This window comes from Cuculus canorus, chromosome 8 (assembly GCF_017976375.1).
Source record: "Cuculus canorus isolate bCucCan1 chromosome 8, bCucCan1.pri, whole genome shotgun sequence".
Classification (NCBI taxonomy): Eukaryota; Metazoa; Chordata; class Aves; order Cuculiformes; family Cuculidae; genus Cuculus; species Cuculus canorus.
This window is the reverse complement of record NC_071408.1, coordinates 7,171,821-7,193,720: the sequence shown is the minus strand read 5'-3', so window position 1 is coordinate 7,193,720 and position 21,900 is coordinate 7,171,821. Positions and strand designations below refer to the sequence as shown.

Here is a 21,900-nt window from a genome sequence, read left to right as displayed (position 1 = left end):
AGTGCCTGCTTGCAGTCACATCTTTAGGTGTGTGTAGTTTCACTTTTACTGCGCGAATCATGTCCTCAGGGAACTGCAAACATGACCTTCTGTCATCAGTGCTCATATCTGTGCTGTCAAAATGAGAGCCCGGTGCCAGCTTCTCAGCCACAAAACACTGGTACCTCTGGCGACAGCAGCAGATTGCATGCAGCTATTGGGAAGTTCCTGGGCTTGGTCCCTCATCACTCCACCTTGCGTTTGGTGGAGAGTTTGTAAACTTGACTCCCTGCATGAAAGTTTTTCAGGGCCCTTGAAGCCTCTTGCCAGAGTTTCATTTTGGTCATTCTGGGCCAGGAGCCAAATGAAATTTCTCTGCCTCAGTTTCATGAGGAAATGCTAACTCATTGCGTGTTAGCCCAGGCTGGTGATGACACTCGCCCTGGCTCCTCCTCTTGGCTTTGTTAGAATGGGGAAATTTCCAGCATATAATCGTGTCCATGCTGCGCTGTGGCAACAAGGACCTCGGGAGTTCGAGCAGTGCCTTTCGCAACCGTGGTGCTGCTTGCATCTCAACTCTAGCTGTCTCGAGGCTAAGCGTCATGGAAGGACCAGACCTGCTGGAGAATGGAAATATTCCACAGAAAAGGAAATTCCCATGTTTTCAAGTGGCTTTAGTATTTATTTTGATTACTATTTCAGCCCTGGTTCCTGTGGTCTTCTGTTTATTCCATCTTAAGCAGGTAAGTGTAATGCAAACCTCCTAACTCTGGAGCATACAACACATATTATTTATTTCTAATGACTAATGTTGCTGTGTTGATGCTACCAATTAACTGCAACCTAGTGATTCTTCCCCTTTTGGAGACAGCTAACACTTTTACTTTCCAAGATTGCAGCTGCTAATATTTCCATCAGTTACTCGGAAAAATGTCTTCCACATTTTGCTTTCATTTCCATAAACTTTTTTTTTTTAAATGAGTTTTTATTTCTCTTTTGTTTCCTAACCTGCTCCAACGATGTTCACTGTCCTAATGTGTATCAACCGAGGTTGCTCTGTAAGGACAGAAGAGGCTAAGGAGTCCTGGTATTTCACCAGGCACAAAGCGTTTTCACTCTTGATTTTACCAAGTGCTAGTACCACCTAGGCCAAACAGCAGTTACTGAGTCAAGTTGTCTGTTGTGTTTAGTTAGCTGATTCCAGTGCACGTTTTCTGTCTGTATCTATGTGTATGGTAATGAACAGAAATTTAGGGGTGAGCCAAATGACTCATTTGCTGAAGGCCAAGTGTTTATTTTCTGGTTTCCAGACTTGAAATTAATCTCCTGAAGGACCCAAGCGCTAGTCTGAGATGGAAGTTTACATATCCTACTCTGATGTATCTCCTCCAGCCCCAGTTGTGGGCAACTAGGGAATAAGGAAAAAGTCCCCTTCGGTTAAGAGGCAGGTTGGCTTGTTATCATGGTCTGCCAGCTTCTTGTGGCATAATGATGCCAGGAACACCTCTGGGGACTGATCCTACAAGGCACTGATTGCTTTTATAAATTATACTTGCTGAATTCCCACAAGAGGGGAGCCTGCTCTGTACTTTACAGCACTGCCATTTAGCAGACACTATAAAAATCCCTTTTAAAAAATCACTTTGGTACTTTTAGCTCTGCTCTCATAGCCTTTCTCATCTATTTGGGAGCTGTGAAGCAGTCACTCTGCGACCTGTAGTCACAACTGCATACCTCTGCTGGCAATGAGCAGCTCACCTTTCACACGTATTCCACTTGACCCCTTCTTTTTTTCATATTGCAGAAAGTTGCTTCAATAACTGAAAAAACTGCCTTTAGGCCTGTTGATTCATATGAACTGGGGAAAGCAGGACCGCGTAATAAAAGCATTTCCTTGCAAGGGAGCTGACAATCTCCCCAGCACTCAGGACAGCAGCTTCCCAAGCACCAGACGAGGCTGTGCTTCAATAGCCAGTTTAAGCATTTCATAGCTTGCATCCACTAAGACGTGAGACAGAATTGGGTTTGTGCATCTGTAAGTTGATCCCAAGTCTGTTTTTTATGTGCTCTGGCCAGAGAGAGAACATAGCTGCTGTGTAGGAAGAGCACGATGTTCATAAGCAAACTCTGAGCCATAATTCACAGGAACAGATTGAAAAGTGTTGCCACTGACAGTTTAGCACCTGTTCACTTACGGAGCCACCTCCTTCCTTTGGCTGGAAGGGCACTGACAAGCTGCTCGGACTAGTGGATCAGAAAGCACTGTGGCTGTTGCCTCGAGCTAAGTACAGTGTAGCAGTTAAAAGGAAGTAGGCTTAACAGCCAGAAAGCCGTCCTCCCCATTCTGCTTATCATGGGTGACCTTGAGAGCATCCCTTCAGTCCTCCATGTTTCCTTCTTCCTCCTTGCACAGGGACTGTAAAGCCTGAGTGACTCCAAAGAAGAGGCGACGGCTATCAGCACGCCTTTGCCAATCTCAGAACATGACATTGCCACAGAAAAGAGGCACGTGTGACTACTGAGGTGCATGGCTACTGCACAGCTCTGCCACACATCGAATCAGTGCTAAATGGTTTCTCACTATGATACAGAGAAGGAAAGGTTCATGGTTTTAATGAGGGCGAATCAGCACAACCCTGTGCAGCCCCCTGTGTGTACGCACTGGCTGTCAGTTGACTCCTTGTTCACAGAGACATCACTTGTGAGTTGGCGGGAGCAGAGTCTAGGAATGAAATGAAATACCTGGCAGTCGAGAGGAGCACAGAGTTCCTCTAGGCACTGCTGATGGTTGTCTTTTTTGTTTTGTGAAAATTCCACCAAAGTGAATATGGAAAAAACTTATCTATTTTAAACATTTTGAACTTTGTTGGAAAAAACCTGTCTTTCATAACAAATCTTTGCTTGTGTTCATAATGACGGATAAAAAGGTTATTTCCCTTCCTGGGAGAATACTTCTGTGCTCTTGCAATCATAAAGTTTCTCTGTTGAACTCACCGATAGATGGAAAAATTGCAGCAGAAAACACTCACCAAGCCCTGCTTCTTTCTACAGGCACCGGGACCATGCTGGGCACATGGATTTTGTAAGTATGGAGATGCCAGACCCCCCTTCTGTTTTTGTCAGTCTTGTCACAAAGTGACCATCTCACAGCCCTCGTGTCTGGTTACACGTGCTCCAAGGACAGGCATGAGCTGTGACTGCAGAAATGCAGAGCCTGTTGAACACTGTGGCCACGCTAAACAGAGCTCTCCAGATCTGCACGCAGGGCTGTCAGCCAGCAAACTTCTCTCTCTACCAGAGTCAGCCACACACATGTCCCTGAAAACGGCCAACAAAATCGGCATCATAAGGATTAGACTTACTGCTGCCAAGTGTTAGTCATGAGTTTCCTAAGCCCAGCCTATGACAGTCCTAAAGTAACTCCCTATATACCAGCTCAGACCCTTAGAGAGATTTAGTTAAATGAATGAAACACTTCTTCATGCATAAAACTTCAGCTAATGACTGCTGAATGTGCAAGACCCTAACCAGCCAGGAGCATCCCTAGGCAGTGGCTGAAGGTACCACCCAGAACTGTGGCCCGAGTTGGGTGTCCCACAGTATTTGATCTATTCTTCATTGAAACCCCACTGCACTACGTCCTGCAGATACACAGGCCCTCACGGCATGCAGCCTAACATGTCTGTGTGTTGCTGTTTCCTTACCCAGTTTGTCAGCTTGCACACCGAGGGGTATGACAGCTGCCACCCATCCTTAGCTTTAATGCTGACAACATGTGCTCATCTGGCACAGAGAGAGAGGGGAAATCTGGGAAGAGATCCTTCAGGCTCAGCTCCTGTGAAGGACTATAGACACGGCAACCAGCAAGCAGAATACTACTGTAGCCACCCCCATCATCCTCAGATCTGGCTGAAGCTCTGCCCATTAATTTTTTCTTGTTAGAGACCAGCTCAGATCCAACCCTCAGCCTTGAAGGTTTACTGTCTCCAGAGTGCTTTTAGCTGCTAATCTGTCCTGGCAGGGAGCTCCTCCAAGCCACTCATGGTAATGGAATGCTTTGCAGACTCTCCTAGCATGTTATCACGCCTTCCTAGCACTTCTGAGGAGTTAGTAAGGTCAGAAAGATCAATAATAACAACAACAATAATAAATAATAATAATAATAATAATAAGTCAGGGAGGGATTGGGGCATGACAGTACCAATGAGAAACAGTAACAAGGCACGGTTATGTACAGAACAAAGTTGTCCTTAAATATAATTAATCACCATGTCGACTTTGTCTCTTTTTTCCTCAGTAAAAAAGCCTTCACACTCTGAAGTTCCCATGCTCTGGGAGTGGAACTTAGAGCACTGTGATGGTGTTGTGCAGAAGGACGATGACCAGTACCTCACAATCAAAAAGAGCGGCAACTACTTCATCTATGCTCAGGTCCATCATGTAAAAAGTATGGAAGCGTCTTTTGCAGTGGAGCTGTACAAAATGCCAAACATCTCCCTCAACAAGGCTGTGGGATCAAACATGGGAGATGTAAAGGGCTCAATAAATTTTGGCAGACCCATTTTCCTGCAGGAGGGAGATAAGTTGGGCTGTCGGGTGAATAACAAATACCTTGACTCTCTTGAGCCAGGGGATCAGACTTATTGGGGACTGTATAAAATATAGCAGGATTCTCCCAAATCAGCTCCTCCCTTACTCCTCCCAGGAAACCTCAGGGCATGGATGAAGAGTCTACAATTTCTCTTTGTAAGAAACTGAACTTGCTGGAAATACATGCCATAGTAGGCTAGTATCCTGCAATGACAAATTAAGGTGTAAAACAAAGTGAATAGCAAACTTTGGCAATAACAGATGCCACCTGAACATCACAAGTATGAGAGAAAGATGCTTCTGGGAGGAAAAATTCTTGATGCACTATGGGACTGACTCTGAGATCCTGGAAAAACAAGTCACTATATTCAGTCTGTCCTGAGCTGGGGAGGAGCTCTGCGCTGCAGCAGGTTGCAATTCAGAGCTGGATATGTGTCAGTACCTTGGGTCCTTCTAACAAAAGGTGCTATGTAAAACTAAGGTTTTCTATATCCTTTCTGCTCAACCCACCTGCAAAGAGATGTGTCTAGAGCAGAGGGACAAAATAGTTCAGAAACAGTCTGTGACAGAAAGCAAGCTTCTCAGTCTCATCCACAGCCTTGCTGCTAGCAAGCGAGGCATCACGTAGGAGCCACCCCAGGGAAGATCCATCTTCATGGGCAGTTCAGATGACAAAGACCTTTCCAGTCAAGTGGGAGCAGTGCTGCACCACTGCAAATTCAAGTGAGCTCCCTGCCATGGTCTAGACATGCACAAAACAGAGATCTTGTGGATCCAGCCAATGCAACTTCTCTGCATCCAGCTGGCATAAAGGATGCATCACTGCTGGTTGAGTAGCACAGAAACACAATGAAAGTTGCTGTAAGTAGAGGTTGCAGAGAAGGAACAACAGAAAGATGAAGGGCAGAGCAGACAGTCCTCACACAAACTGGGTGAAGGCTGAGAAACCCTCCATACTGCCTCCTTGCCACCAGCACAGCTTTGATATCCAGCACAAAGCACAAGCTGTGCCAGTGTGGCAGCTCGGAGCTGCGAAATGTGAGCTAGCAGAGGCGCAGCAGTCTAACCAGCAGGTACTGAGATAATGCTCTCTTTGAGGCCCTGGCTATCTGCTCTGCTTCATGGGACGAGCATAAAATCACCTGCAGATCACAGGAAGGTCTCAAGATCTCAGCAAAGGCAAAGCTCTCTTGGAAAACCAGGCTGCTGTGGGGGCATGACTTCATGGTTCCTCTCCCTTGCCTGGCCAGGCACTCCCAGAGGCTCTTTGCTTTCCCTTCCTGCCACCTAGACCTTCAAGGGTGAAAACTGCCCTACCATTCCTCAGAGCGTGTCACAGCCTTGTGGATGGATTTTCATGGAAAAGCAAAGCAAGTGAGAAATTGGCTGGAAATAAATAGGGACATAGTGTGGGGTGGGGCAGACAGGGGTGCTATTTGCTCTTGTAATTTCATATTCTATGTATTGCAACTCTAAAAGAGCTGAAAGTGAACTTTTTGCTGAGGCAGCTGCAGTCTTGTGTTTTGTTTCATACAAGCTGTTACGTATTAAAATGCTACTCTCGTTCTTACTTCGCTCTGTTGTCTTCCCTTTGTTTACAGTAATAAAATCTTACAAACTGCAAGTGTATCTCACTCTTCAATATGACTGGGAAGATAACTGACACATTTCTCTACTCCTCATCTACTTTCACTACACAGTCTCTCCTGCTCCAAGAGGTTGGCAGTGTCATCATGGACTAATATGAATTTGACCTGCACAGCCCCCGGTGGTGCCAACTCGTCCTCTCCCAGCACAGAGGGCAGCTGCCTGCAGCCATCCCCATGGTGGTGGGGAGGAGGGGGTATGTCTGCACGAGGGCAGCCCACACACCAAAGCACATTAAGAATTGACGCAGGCAGGAAAAGCAACAGGCACAAGAAGCAAGCAACAAGGCTTCAGCATTTGGCAAAAGCTATTACGTTAACACATGCCCCACACCACCCTCCTTAGTTACTTTCTGAGACATAAAACAAGCCCCAAAGGGTCCACTGGGGATGAAGGATTCCTTGTTCTACACATCAGACCAGTGATATCCCAGACCCTGCAATGCTCTGTCAGGAAGATCTGACTCCAGGACCCAGGCATTCAAAGCAGGGATGAACGTAGAAGAGATATTTGGAAACACCACTGCAGAGAAACTGTCTGGAGGCCTCTTTGCTCCATGAAATGTTTTCAACATGCCCACCAGAAGGTCATTCAGAGCAGAGATGACGGATAGTCACAACAGTGCTTCCCATGTTTTTTTACACAAGATGTTAGGTCTCCCATCCCTGCTGTGCACTTCAAAAATAAATAGGAAAATCTGTTGGCTTCTCTGAGTCAGGCTTTGCCCTCATCCTGCCTATAAAGCTCTCCCCACAGCGGTGCTCACATTCAATGTGGCCAAGGAGCATGAAAACCAAGAAACAATAAGAATGCTCTATCCCTTCCCCCTCAACCTGCCAGTGACCAAACTATTCTGATTTCTTGAAAATTTAAATGCGTCCGCATGCCTTGCCCCTGGCACCTGGGAATGCACAGGAGATCTAAAAGACAGGGTTCCTCAAATGCCTCAGAGGCTGGAAAACCTACCTCTTTGAAAATGGTTATGCAGAATTATCAAATCAATGCAGTGTCCAAAAATCATTGACATAAACCCCCCCCTTTTTTTTTTTGACATTTTGAAATTATCACTTACCTCCTGGAGAGCATTTTCAGATGTGGGGTTATTAAAAAGCAATGTATTTCCCTGTGCCATAACGCCTTTCAATCACATATGGTTTCTAATCTGCAGGAAGCATGATTTAAAGGACAGTGAATACATCATGAGACTGACTGTATAAATAGCTAGTCAGGTGCCTTCAGCTACAAAAAATTGTCCTTTTTTATGTGAGTGGGGAATTTCTCTACCTGAGAAGCTTGGTACACTGCACAGCCCTCCTCCAGGACCAGAGATGCAGCCTGGGACCTTGAAGTGCACAGTTTTGAGTCTTTAGAAATTAGCAAAAATGTGGTCCTACAAAAGGAAAAATCAGATTTATTTAAAAAAGAGTAATATTTAAATACAAGTAACTATGATACATTCAACAGTATTTCTGTTCAATAAACAGCCACATGCCACCTGTCATCACCACAACTCAGTACACTGTGCTCTCCACAGTCAATAGAAGTTGTGTATTTTTTTGTTCTGGCATGATTTGAAAACTTAATTCAGACTTATAATTCACATCAAAACTAGCAAAGCTTTTCCTTTGTGCAGACACAGACGCTTGTGATGTCTTGCACAGAGTGACCTTGTTAGAACACCACCAGTACAGGGGCTTCTCAGGCTGCTCTGAAAGTCACTACTGAGCCTGGCTGGTCAGCTGGAGCAGCCAGCAGACACTGGGGCAAGGCAGTCCCAGTTCTGAACTACCCAAATATATAGTGGATTTTACCTAAGCTGCTGACATGTTCAGAGCATCCTACACCCAGAGCCGTCATCAGCTCTCTGAGAAAAGGCAAATGATAGGGCATGCAGCAGTAGTGCCTGAAAACACACCTCAGCACAGCTCCCACACTCTCTATGCTCGTGCTGTTTAACAAACATACTGTACGTTGAGAGCTTTTCTGGTCCAATTTCTATCACACATACCTGTTCTGAAGATGAAGTATGCATTGCATATACATATATGTGTCTCAAAAACAAGGTACATTTCCAGTGAAATTACTGGATGATGCTATCCTCTCTTCACAGAGAACCAAATCGTGTGGGACGAGTAAATGACAACCTGTAATTTTGGTTGCTTGAAGAAAACTACACAAAGACCTGATCTTTCAGGGTAGTTTCTATTGTATAAGCAGAACTGTCATTAATTTTGGTTGTAAATTCCAATGTTCAAGACTTCTGCAAATCAATCCAGTAAGGTAATGCAGCTTAGGACGCTGGAGCTAAGCAAGCTGTTTTCAGTCCTGATGGGAAAATGACTACCTAAATAGGGTGCTCTGAAAAGCCTTTCCTCTGGACAACAAAACCTATGTTTTCTAGGCAAGAATGAACTCTCAAGTATGGAAATTTTCCAGGTGAAAATTCAGCCTAGCATAAAATTCACTTCACTTCCGCATATAGCAAAAGACAACTTATGTAATCACAGATTTTAGCCTAATGAGCAAATTGTATCTTAGACGGGAAGAAAATACTGTCAGCACTCTAGAGAAGGGAAGAAAGGCACTGCAAGATGATGTGATTTCCTTAGGGTCATCAGAAGTCCAGGTAAGCAGAGATGAGAACTGATGGGACTCAGAGGAACGTATTAACCAAACATTCTCACCGCAGACAGGAAAAGCAGTGGTAAGAGTGCTCAGGAAACAAAAACAAAGTGCCACATATGGATTCAATTCTCCATTATTTTTTTCCCTTCTTCCGAAGGAAACAATATAACACATTCACAATAACCAAGAAGCAGACAAATAAGCCTTCTAAATGCCAGATATGTGCCTGTGGTGCAGATTACAGTGGCATTAACAGGCAAGTCAGCACAGTGCTCACCCACTGCTTCCTTTGCCCTTGTTGGACACCTACTTGTGGTATGGATTCCTGGGCTTCGGCAAGCTGGGAAGCAGAAACCAATTTCAGTTTCAGGTCTTTTGAAACAGGATATTGCATTAAACAGTCCTCCCAGTGTAAATTTGTCAAATCCCACCTTTCATCTCATTTGAGATGAAAGAATACAACACCATTTTTTTTCTCTCCTTTGAAGTGCAACATCAATCTGTGAGAAAGAAATTCTGATTTCATACCAGCCCTGTACAGAAAGACCCCAGAGCACCTTGGCTCCCATTACCTGCAGAGCAGATACTGCTAGCGTAGACCTTATGCACACCACAGAAAACACCTTTGCTTTTAGACCTTATGATAAACAGCACAAGAGCTCAGCCCACAGAGTGGTGTTGGGGAAGCTGCCTCACTGTACGGCCATGCTGCTACAGAAGACATTTGCCGACATGGGCCAACATCCTGCCTACTCATTTGGCAAATCCCTGAAGAAGTAGGAAGGATTTGGAAGCAACAAGTCCTGTCTTTGCAAAGTAAACAATTCACAGAAGAGGCACAGAAGGGAAGTCACAGAGATATGACTCACTCCCGGTATGAAATCACAAAGTGTTTTGTTTCATGATAGCGTAAGAAGTGAGAGCTGGGTGCTGTTCCATCCTGCAGTCCCAAGATCACTTCTTGCTATCGCAGACAACACCTTCCCCCAGTTCCACCCTTGTAGGTTCCCTGACACTCATCTTTCCTACTGGAAAGCTTTGGGTCATCTCAAGTCCTTCAAACATTTCCAACTTGGAAGTACACATGGCTGGTTGATGCCCTCTTCTCTATGTGCAAGACTTTTTCTTCCAGTGCCCCTTTCCCTCGCTTGTCTTAACTCTCTTGCAATGCTGACAGCTCACTGCCACATGTCCTCAAATGGCCGCAAAAATTTCATCATGAGCCTTGCCAGCGGCTTTCCCTCAGCACCACGTACCAGAAATACAGGTTTCAGTTAAAAGGTTTACTCATTTCCAGAGAGGTTTTAGAGGAAAAGTGAAAACATAAGAAATCAAAGGTATTGAAATGTTCAAAGATAACAGAAACTGAACATTTTGCTCCAGTTAATCTTCAGATTCTATATTTCACAATATTTGAGGTCTCAATCAAAACTTTTGAATATTTGCACTTGCAATAAAGGAAAATCAAGTAAACCACGTTAAAAAAAAATGCTAGTATTTACAGCCCTCGCTGGATGGATATAGTCACACAGCTTAAAAAGCAGTGGGATGAACAAAGTTTACCTCTTCCATAAACCTTGATTTTGTACTTGGATTATCTAGTGCTAAAAATAGATACATCTCTAGAAATAGATACAGCCCTTCCAGGATTTGGAGCTTAAATTGTCCTGTACAGTGGCATTCAAATATTCCCTGATCTCGGTCTTGTATGAGTCAGTCCACCAACATCAGACCATAGGGATTTCAGATGGTTCCCTTTCTTATTTAGCCATTACTAACTATGCATTATATGTGCAGGGGTTAGTGCGGGTACAGAGGATACACAGATGCATGCAGAAAAAGAGCCCGATCTCAGAGTCTTCTTAACTCTTACAGAATTAACCTCAAGTAGCTTTTTCACTTAACTGATGTTGAGATCTTTTCTGGAAGATTAACGCTTTTATAACCTTTTTATTATCAGCATAAATATGTCTTTTGTTCTGATGTTCCCCTTTACATGGCAAAGATGGCAGTTTATAGTATCTTAGTCCTCACATAGACCATGAAGAAACATATCACAAGATCAAATATTTGGTGGTCGAGAACAACATATATCAAAATGTATTATTCGGTCAGGTGCTGATCACCTATCAGTGGGAGCAGGATGTTACCTGTCTACTATCAAACAGAATGCTCCGTGAAGCCCACGTTACAGTCTGAAGATTGATGAACATTAATAGAAACGTTCATATCAATTTCAGAATCAATTTCTTTTGTTCCTCTGTATCTGTAACAAACAACCTGCAAGGAACTATCATTTTGCCCTTCTAGAGAGTTCTGTGTGTCTGGGAAGACTTCAAATTACCTGCCCCAGCCCTGCCACTTACAATCATGTTTATATAAATTCTCCCATACTCACATTCCTTTTGCATTCACGCTTTAATATGCGACCTGTCTACCTTAAGAATGTCTCAATCCCATGCCACAGAGCTGTTCTGTGCTATCCCCCTTGGTGCCAGAGCCACTGGAAGAACTGCTCAGTTTACTGAAGAACTCACCAGAGACAGATCCAGGGAACCCGGCTAACAGGCAGCTCCACTTTCAGTGCAGATAATTGTCTAGACAAGAATCAAAGCCAGGAACCATAATGGGACGAAGAACTGAAACCCTTCGGCAATGAACTTTTCCTGCCGCTGGATAAAGAAACAGATCTTGTTTATCCCCAATCTGATTGATCTTAGTGCTGTATGTGGCATGCTGTGACACTGCCTGGCAGTGGTATCAGGTACCCAGGGGACCACAGTAGAAAGGCCTTCCTTTCTGGAGGGACCCAACCTATGTTCAGGGATAAGAAACCTTGCTTTCATTGTCATCTCACATTTGGGATGTTCTACAAAGAATGTGCTTAGATGAAGATGCTACATCAGAAAACAATGGTACAAGTCATTAGATGCACTTCAGAAGAAACTCAATGCTGCTTATCCCCTCTCTTGGATGGAGCCTCTATGTCCAAGATGGACCAACATCTATGCAAGATCAACAGAGAGAACAAAACACTGAAAAAAGACCACCTGAGGGAACATATCTACAGCAGAATTTGACACAAATCACTTTGGGTCTTGATATTATGGACACGAAAATGCTACCAGGTACCACAGGCTTTCAAGACTTTCAAGCTTCAGCCATCGGGAGAACATCCAAATCCTGGTGGGCTGGAGCTCGCCAGGTACAGACCTGAACCCTGACAGACAGCTGGGCTACTAAGAAGGAAAGGGAGGATATCAAGGAATCAGAACATATATCTAAATATACTACAGACTGGCTTATACCGTCACTCAATATTAGTATAAGTGAAACAATTTGTTTCACTTACATTTGTTGACGAAAAGGTACAAGAAAATATTTTTCCCAGCTGTGGACATGTGTATAGGTATGCTTTTTAAGTATTATTTTTGTTTCTTTACTGAAATTCAGACAGTTGCACAACAGTCTTGGCTTTGAAAACACAAGCTCAATTACATACTAATATTATTAGTGAGGAAATCCATATAAACAGTTTATCTTTAGCTGTTTATAGTAACTGTCCCATAAGTGGGGGAGACCAAGGTCCTTAATCCAATACAGTGATATATCTGGCTTAACCAACTGGCCTTTTAAGATGTGGGGGCTGAGGATGATCATCCCAAGCTTTGTATTTACAGTTGATATATATAACTTCAATATGAGCAGGGGTTTAAGTATGCCTCTAAGGACAAAGGCTTGACTAATTGTTTATTATTAGTTATTAAATAATTGTTTGTTACTGTTAATTAGAGGAGGAAAGAAATGCAATAAAAATATGGTTCAGACAACTTTGATGTTATTTCCTGGAATCCTCTTGGAGTCCTGCAGCCCTGCAAGCATCCCAAAACACAGGACAATGGAGCTGCCCTGGCTTTGCCCCAATGAACCCAGGACAAATGCTGTTAACATAAGATCAGAACTGAGACACGGGAGACATCTCTTCAGAGAGTGCTCAGAGAGCTACCATTCCATCATTGGAATTCACCTATATATTTCACCTTGTCTCTGCTTATTGGGTAAGCAGGTAGTTGAAGTCTCACTCAGGTCTACCTGCTTGCTTGGTTGCTTATGGCATTGGTGAGACAGCTCCTGATGCGCCCAGAGGGAGCTGCACAAGGGCAGTCTTTCTCTTGCATGGCACACACTAAGCCACCTGTTTACTCTACCACTAGTTGTTTATTGATGTAACTTTAGTGGAAGGGCCAGTGGCACCTGGGACTGCATAAACATGACCTCCCTTGCCCCAAATTGCTGAGGAGCCAAACTGCTGTAAGTACAGAAAAGGGTATTCACATCTCAGCTTGTAGGAAAACAAAGCACAGAGTGCAAAGAGTGAGCTGCTATCTCCTCGCTTGGACAAAAATATCTTCTATCAAGATCCTGAAAATATTTCCTGGATGAAGCCCACTGGAGAGGCTGGCACCCAGAAGGCAGGTCTTCTCTTGCCCGAGGCCTGCCAGGAGCCATGGACATTGTGCTGAGTGCTGTCTAGCCTGGGCAACCCTGCACACAAACCCAAGAAGTGCTCAGGGCATCTCGAGTTTTGGGACTGGCTCAGGCAGTCGCTCCCACCCTGCACTGCAGGAGATTGTACAGAAAGAGATTCAGAGATCCACTTTAGGATTTTTACGCCTTGTTTCTGTTTAACTAATGCTTCAGGACGTGAGTCCTGTTTTGCCTCTCCTCCTTTACTGTTAACAGAGGGGCTCAAGGAAAACATTTTCAAAGACTGTATTTTCATTATCAGCTCAAGTGTTCAAAGTTTAGGAAATATCAGAATGTAAACCGCTTTGCAAATGCTACTTATAACTCCAGCTATTTTTGCGTGCGTGCACCAAGACTGCCATGGCATGTTCTCACAGCACAAGGTCTCATTTTCTGTACAGAAAATACATCCATTAAGGCTGGATATCATCCTGAAAGAAAGAGAGAGAACCAGTCTGAGCTTTGCTGTATTTGCTGCAGATACTGGGACTTACATGGGGCACAGAACAGAGGACTGCATGTTGACAAAAAATAATCTTATAGATAGATGACTTAAGGATGATTTGGTTGTTTTAGTTTTATCCCTCCTTCTGACAACAGTATATTTGTGTGATGTTAAGCAAATAACAAAATCCAGACCTTTTAAAAGTGGCTGCTAATTGTTTATTTATCATTCTCTGACTGGAGATGCTGCACTGTGATTTTTAGACCTACAAGGATCCATAGTTGCAGGTTAGATTAAAAGGTCATTTTGCACTGCGTTAAAAAAACCCAACCAACCAAACAAGAAAAATCAACAACAACTGAAAATTAAGGAACATCAGCATCCTTGCCTTGAAGAAGGCAATGTCCTTGACCACACAAACATGAAGCGAGAGCACTATCAGTCAATAAAAGACTGCCTTGACTTCTGTACACAGGGAGCCAAGCTAAAGCTGCCTCCTGCTTCATGAACACTTGACCAATCAGTCACACAAAAAAATTAGCAACTCCAGCAAGGTACCCTGGCATGGATCCCCTTTCAGATCCTGGTGAGAGATAGGATTTGTTACGTTCCTCCTTTCACTGTCATATGGCTTCTCTGAAACTACACGTGAGTATCAGTGAGCACTAAAACTTCATAAATGATCAGCTCCTCCGGCTTATGAAAGTCCATGACCAAAACAGATAACAGCACCAAAACAGAGTGACAGAGAACAAGACTGAAAGAGAAAGATGTACCGCTCTTCAAACACAGGCAACTTTCTGTTTAAAACTCAGGTCTTTAATTTAATCAGATTGAAAATATCTCAAATACTTCACTTCCTATAGTGTAAGTGAATAAGACTATGATTGCAGAACAGTACATAAAAGGGATGGAATAAAAGCAACCCACCTGTGAACAAAACTGAAACACACTGGGAATCACCTTGTTCTAAGCCTTTTCAGAGTACTCTTTGGGGTTTTTTATTTTAAAAAGGATGGACATGACCAAATTCACTGTTCCTCCTTGCCTTTCATGGTTCAAATCCACTAAATACAAATTAACAGTAAAGCTTAAAGCTACTGAGAAAAGATTTTGAGGGGTTTTAGGCATGGGGTATTTGAAATAGGGGCAATGCATTATGCTAAAATGTCATTTTTGGCTAGTAACAAAGGTATCCTCAAAGAGATATAACACATCCTGTTAAAATAATGGTTTTCTTAGTCCCTACAACAGAAATTCCTACAGGCTGAGAACTGGTTTCTGAATCAGCAAGAAACACGTCCCAGGAGAAGCTTGTAACGCCTGTGTCCTGTGTGTGGCTCAAAGCTTTCTTCCCAGTACTGCTGGCCACAGACAGAGAGAGAATACTTGCCTAGGGACCATCAGCCAGACTGTGTGAGAAATCCCCTTTCTAGCTGGTGAGACAACTCTTTTCAAGAGAGAAGATTCGAATTTTAAAACCTCCAGTGCTTTTAACTCGTAGGACCAGGTCCTCACCTCAGCAGAGCTACGTTAAAGTTATACAGGCTGCCATCTGCTTATTTGAGAAAGATCTCAGGAGAGCATTGGAAAATGTTCTCCCCTGTAGCTGAAGGATACAGTGGGTGTGTTGCTGCACCTCGTTGCAGACTTTCATATTTCTGCTTCATTTCTAGCCCAGCACCATCCCAGGCTTTCCTTGCAAGGCAAGGTGCTGTGCATTGGTCGGCTGGGAATCTGGATGAAACATGTGTGACACTTGCATACGCATGCCCTCAGTAACCTATCCAGCAGAGCTAATGGGTCTGGGAGCGAGACTCATGTCTTTCTCATTGTCATCCTACCTTCATCAAGATCTCACATCTGCTTATTGCTTGATTTGTCCCAGGTTTCCAGCTTGCTTTGCTGACTGAGACCATGCGATACTGGAGCAGAAACAAATAAGCATTTCTGTAAGTGACTCAGGGTACCCTAGGGACAAGAGGAAGAGATACAAGGAACGAGAACAGCAGGAATAACTCATAGGAGAGAAAAGGTAGTATATTGGGTCACATCATCCATATGGGAATGGGGAAGAGACTTTGTTACCCCATTAGAGAAAGGAAAGCTTAAGCAGTTGTGACAGGCTTTGTAAGAACATTCCTAAGGACACTCAGCTCATATGCCACACTTCAGAAATAAAGGTTAAAAAAGCTGCATGTCCTTCAGAGTGGCTAGTAGTCTTTTACAGATGCCGCATATCATGTAACAAAGATCCCAGAAACATTTGTGCAGTTCAAAGCTGTAGCAGCAGTCCACATTTAAATTTTTTCATTGCCTAAGGGAGTCTAAACTTAATTTCTTCTTGGTGGAAGCACTATTGTAGGCCTTAGGGGGTCATCATGGTAGCCGGGTGGGCTTCAGGGGTGGCTTCTGTGAGTTGAGATCAGTAGCTATCCCCACGCTGGACAGACCCTGCTCAGGCCATGCTGGTGGTGCCTCTGTGCTAACGCATTTAAGGAACGGGTAAAAGAAAAATGTGAAAGAGCTCTGAAGATACCAAGATCAGTGAAGAAGGAGGGAAAGAGGTTCTCCAGGCTCTCCAGGTTCTCCAGGTTCTCCAGGAGGGATCCCTCTGCAGCCCATGGTGAAGTGTGTTGTCCATCTGCAGCCCATGGAGGACCCCAGGGCAGACCAGTTGGGTGTGTCCTGAAGGAAGCTGCAGCCTATAGAAAGCCCGTGCCAGAGCACAGGTCTGGCAGGACCTGCAGCTCGTAAAGAGGAGCCCACAGAGGAGCAGGTTTTCTGGTAAGAGCTATAGCCAAGTCTCTGCAGCAGTCTGTTGCTGAAAGACTATATTCTGCAGAAAGGACTCATGCTAGAACAGTCCATGAAGAGCTGCAGCCCTGGGAAGGACCTATGTTGGAGAAGCTCGTGAAACACTGCAGCCAATGAGAGGGATCTCATGCCAGAGGAGGAGAACATAGTAAGGAGAAAGGAATGGCAGAGATGAGGTGTTATGAACTGACCACAACTCCTATTCACCATCCTCTCTGCATGCCTTAGGGGGACGACACAGAGTCAGGAGTGAAATTGAGCCTGGGAAAAAGGAGGGCAGCAGCAAGTTGTTTTAAATTTTGGGGTTATTTCTCACAATCCTACTCTGTTATTAACTGACAGTAAATTAAATTAATCTTCACCAGTTCAAGTCTGTTTCACATGTGGCAGCAATTTGTGAGTGATCTCCCTGTCCTTATCTTGACCCACAACTTCTTTCAGCTTATTTTCACCCCTTGTGCTGCTGAAGAATGGGACAGACAGCACACCTAGTTGGGCACTGGGCAGACAGCTGAGGTTAAACCACCATTGTAAGCAAAACACACACACAAATCCCTAATTAGAATAGCACTATTTTCTCTCCTCTGCATGACGAGATAATCTAAGCCACAGAGAAAGCAGCCACTCTCCATTTTCTACTTCCTTTTTGTATCTATGAGAGACATCTCTTACACTTCTTGTGTATGGAAAGGTCACATCCAATGGAGATGAGACAAGAAGAAGAAGAAGAAGAAATAAATATTTAAAAATATAGAAATATCTCAATAGAACCCTGGAGAAGGGGTGGAATTTTCTATGTCTGTTCCTGCATTCTCTGCATTATTGCAAAACTTTCCTGCGCAATTTGTTATGATTATCTTTAAACTGTGCCAACTATTTCACATACTGCCATAAGGCATTTAGTCATAGAAAGGCACACAGAAATAGACTTCATAAGAATGTATAGAAAAATCACAAGGACAGTAATTAAATTATACTCCTAATCATCTGCTTAAATAAATGAGGCTGCAGACCCTTCTTGAGATGCTGTTTTTCTCTCAAAGTCTGTATCCGACAGGTTAACAAGTTGCTGCATTTTGGGAAGCAGTCCGAGTACAAACTAAAGATCTCCAAGATACCGACAAAGGTCCTCAGGGCATCATTTCATTTCTCAGTTTGGTTTTTTGTGGTTTTTTTTTGTTTGTTTTTTTGGTTTTTTGGGTTTTTTTAGCCATGCGAAAAAAAAGTAATTTGCACAGGGATTTATAAAACAAAGTAGAAATGCAGATTGCATTCAGCACTGTTTCTAATGTTCTCTTTCTTGGAAATAGTGAGAAAAGGAAAATAAGAAAACTTTCAGGTGGAAAGATTGCACGTGATGAAGCCAGAAGCTAAATGTTCTTCCTATCTACTTGCGTTACATCTTAAACAGGTTGAAGTCCTCCTCTTGTCCACCATTTCCAGACGGAGCTTCCAAGAAACAGCAGGAAAAAGAGTGGCCTCATACTTCGTGTTGCTAGTTTGCTGTAAGTCATCAAATAAAAGATGTTTAGAAACAAAAAATGTTTTCTGCTTTCTTGGCAACAGAAGGAGATTTTTGAGGTGAAACTTCCTACTGCTGGTTGGAAGAGGGCTTATGCTCCACACTGCAGCTGCTGCCAGTCTCAGAAAAAAATTCTGTTCTCTCCTGAACTGTGGCCATCTGCTAAGCCATAAGTAGGGCAGACCACTGAGCATCAGATACTAGCAAAAGAGCCAGCGCACCTCATGCAGTTTCCCGACTCCAGTATCCACCAAAATTCCCAGGTGTGGATATCAGCTTGCACTAGGGATAAAAAAAAAAATCTTCTTGAACTCAGCAGATGACAAGCAGAATCCCAGAGCAGTAACATTAATATTACCAAAGATTAACAGCTGTTAAAAACTTTCCATCCCTTTCTTACCACAACTAACACTTACTGGTACAAATCCTTGGATTACTTGTAAATCTTCACATTCCTTTTCTAAGATTGCCCTCAGATAATCTCTCCTAACTCCATATAGAAGCAATCCCACAAGTCACCCAGAAGACTGTTTAGCATGACTTGGCAATTTTTATCTTCATCTGTTCATTATTAATTAGCTTTGGATTCAGAAAGCACCTTAAACAGAAGTAGACTCCCTCTTCACATGCCTATAGAGAAACATGTCATAATCTGTAGATCTATCTGCTGGGCTGAACAAGCAACACCTCTCCAGTTTATTTTCTTTTAAACACCAGGGATCAAAACTGTACCCAATACTCCAAATGGGGTCTTAAAACAGCTTCTGCAATTACACTAATGCTTCCTTGCCCTTACTAGGAATCGGAAGTCTGATGCATCCCACAGCCTTACAAGGTTTTCATACAGCTGAGTCACACTGACAATCCATCTTTCTCTCTCTTACTCCATCCTCTCGGGAACAACAAGTCAGTCCTAGTTTTAAAACTCCTGGCACCTCTCCTTAGTTTAATCCATCTTCTAATTTCCACTATCATTTCCACCATGAAAGAGAAGATCATTATAGGGTAACGGATCAGAATTTTACTTGACTTTTGACTATGTCCATGGCATTGCCCTTTTTAAGAAGCTAGTTATATGTACTAACAAAATATACTAAATAGCTTCTGAAATGATTGACTGGGGTTGTGTATGAAGATTTTATCCCCTTCTACTTCCTTTTTATCCTCAGACATCCTTCCTCTTGCATGTTAAGACTTGACACTTTTGGCAGCAAATCAGGAAGCACATACATTTCTGGGATTTTTTCCTGTTTTTTGAAGACAGGCACTGTGTCTGCCATTTCTCTGTTCCCAAATTTACAGGTGAATGAAAAAAACTCTTCAAATCCACCTGCAATTTCATGTGCCAATTCCTTTAATAGACAAAGGAAAAGCTTATTTGGAGACCATGGTATTTTCATGCCTATTAGCCTAAATTTTTCTTCCCCTACAGATGCTGAATTTCCCTTACCACATTCACATTTTCACTACAGACTCCTTTATTAACCTTACAGATCATTCTTACTGAAAATAGAATTAAGGCATTAATTCAGTATTTAGGTCATACCTCAACCTATGCAAGTTCCTTCACATATAATACTTCTGCTTCCTCCATACTACTTCTGTTCACAAGGCTGAATTTTTTTCCCTGCACTACATGTTTTCTTTTCATGCTTTATTTCAGATTTTTATCCATGACCAGGCTCTGGGACACGTGCTCCTTAGACAGTCATGCTATCCCCATGTAGTTTCTAGATTCCCTTGGCTTGGGATGTTTGCTCAGCTGGGGAGGTCCATTACTGTTCTATAAGGTATGGACCTCAAAGGTTCTTTAAGCTATTACTTCACGAAAATGAAGCACAAGCTTCACGGTTTTGGCTGAAATCCTGTGCCCCCTCTTCCCAGTCAGACACTATCACTTCGTTTTCAAAGCCAGCCATGTGTTTCTGTATGCCATCCTAGACAACCTTCTTTTATACTGACAATACATCCTCTTTATGCCAGAATTTTCTTCTCCACCTGCCGTCTACAGGTAATGGCCAGAATCCAGAGTCTTTCCAGAATTTGCACAGGCAGTAGATCTAAGTAAGACTAAATTTGTTGTGACTAGATCAAGGCAATATTGACCTCACTGTAGCTTTTCCCAGCAAGCCACTTCTCTCATGAAGACAAACATCTTTCTTTCAATCAGTTCTCAATAAGCAGGTCTGATCGCATCTCAATGCATACAAGAGAAACAATGAGGTTGCTATTTTACAGTCCAAAGGCATATCTGTATGTAAAAATATCCTCGGGTTAGGATTTCGTAGATCCTTGCCAAAACTACTCCCTCTCTTAAATCAGGACTCATCTTTATCCTCATTTGAGTTTTTCTTGAATTTGTGATTCTTTCTCAACATTATTCTAAAAGAATTAATTAAAGGTAGCGTATTACACAAAAAAGAAACTGCATAATTTTGCAGCTCTGGTATTTTTAGCAAAGGTGATGATATATCACAAAGTAGTCACTTCTACTGATGAAGCACTTTCCTTTACATTGCTCAGGCTGGTATAGCACTGGCAGCAAACTGTCGCGGCCCCCTGCTTTTAGAACAGTCTGAACAAAATTAGCCTGCACTATGTAAAAAACTACTTGGAATGCACAGGTTGCATAACATGGCTGCTCTGCACCTTGCCAAAAACCAAATCACTTTTCCAAGGCAAGCAGCTGCTTATCGTTAATGCTTTACATATTATCTCTGTCTACAGCCACAAAGCGGCCACTACAAGTTGGAATTGTACCTGGCAGGTTACGGGAAAGACAGGACAGGACAGAAGCATTCTCCTGAGCAAACAGAAGCATAGGCCTGGGGGAAAGAGTTTTGAGTCTAGCAACTCTCTGGCCAGCAGAGCAACATTGTGTGAGGCAGCTCCTGGCCACAAGTGCCCCCATGGCCCCCCATGGCTCACATTGAGCTCTGTGCTTGATGGTCCTGTGAGATAGACTCAACTTGCTTCTACTGCAGTTGGTGGACAGCTTACCCAGCTCTCACTGCCTCACCTGCAATACCAAACACTCACTTTTTATTTACAAAATCAGGAAGTTTATCTGCATTTTTTTTTTCCACTTGAATCACAGATGTAATATACAAGGTCTTGCACACATCCCTCCATGGGCACAACAATCCAGGGCTTATAGCAGCACTCTTAATGATGTAAGGGAAATGAGCACTTTAACAAGAGACTAATGCAGATGGTGTCTGCTGACAGATGCTGATGTAGTTTCAGGAGTTGTGGAACTCACTAGAGCTCAAGTATTAGAAATGTACAAAAATGTTGCACAATAACAATGTAAGGTCATGAAAACCACCGGAGCAGAGTACTGGGAAAGGAAACCCTGAGTGGTTTCTCCTGTCTTGAAGGCTAACACAAAAATTGGATGTGAAGGACAGTGACCTTGTTTTGAGAAGATGATCTTGGGTGGGATGATTTAGGTCATGTCCATGGCATTCCAATTACGCCCATACAAGGTGAAGAATTTTAGCAGCAGTTTCAGAGGAAAAACAATGCAGGAAGCCAGCAGTTTTGAGACTATTTCATTCTGTCTTTGGAAATTAGGAAGATTGAAGGAGGAGGCTTCATGAACTACCCTTCTTTCTTTCACAAAGAAGGTCAGAGAGAGACCATAAGGCCCCAAGGTTTATCCACCCCATGAAGAGCAAAATCTCTGTCCTGCTTCCTTCAATCATCTTGCTGATTTTCACACCCACCTTTCACACTTCACAACAGA

General features: G+C 43.2%; 1 protein-coding gene across 1 annotated transcript; it reads left to right on the top strand.

Annotated features, from left to right (window-relative positions):
* The first annotated feature begins 258 nt into the window (after window positions 1-258).
* Window positions 259-6,174, top strand: LOC128852898 (uncharacterized). The gene is made up of 3 exons (XM_054073160.1): window positions 259-722; window positions 3,031-3,061; window positions 4,277-6,174. Exons 1-3 carry the CDS (start codon window positions 480-482, stop codon window positions 4,642-4,644), a joined length of 642 nt encoding a protein of 213 aa, XP_053929135.1. The 5' UTR covers window positions 259-479; the 3' UTR covers window positions 4,645-6,174.
* Window positions 6,175-21,900: the final 15,726 nt, after the last annotated feature.

What these genes read in the sequence shown, in the direction of transcription:
- LOC128852898 (XM_054073160.1), top strand. Translation starts at nt 480, where the DNA reads ATGCTGCGCTGTGGCAACAAGGACCTCGGGAGTTCGAGCAGTGCCTTT. An exon ending in GTTTATTCCATCTTAAGCAG is followed by an intron (nt 723 to 3,030) that starts GTAAGTGTAATG and finishes TTCTTTCTACAG; the next exon opens with GCACCGGGACCATGCTGGGC. An exon ending in ATGCTGGGCACATGGATTTT is followed by an intron (nt 3,062 to 4,276) that starts GTAAGTATGGAG and finishes TTTTTTCCTCAG; the next exon opens with TAAAAAAGCCTTCACACTCT.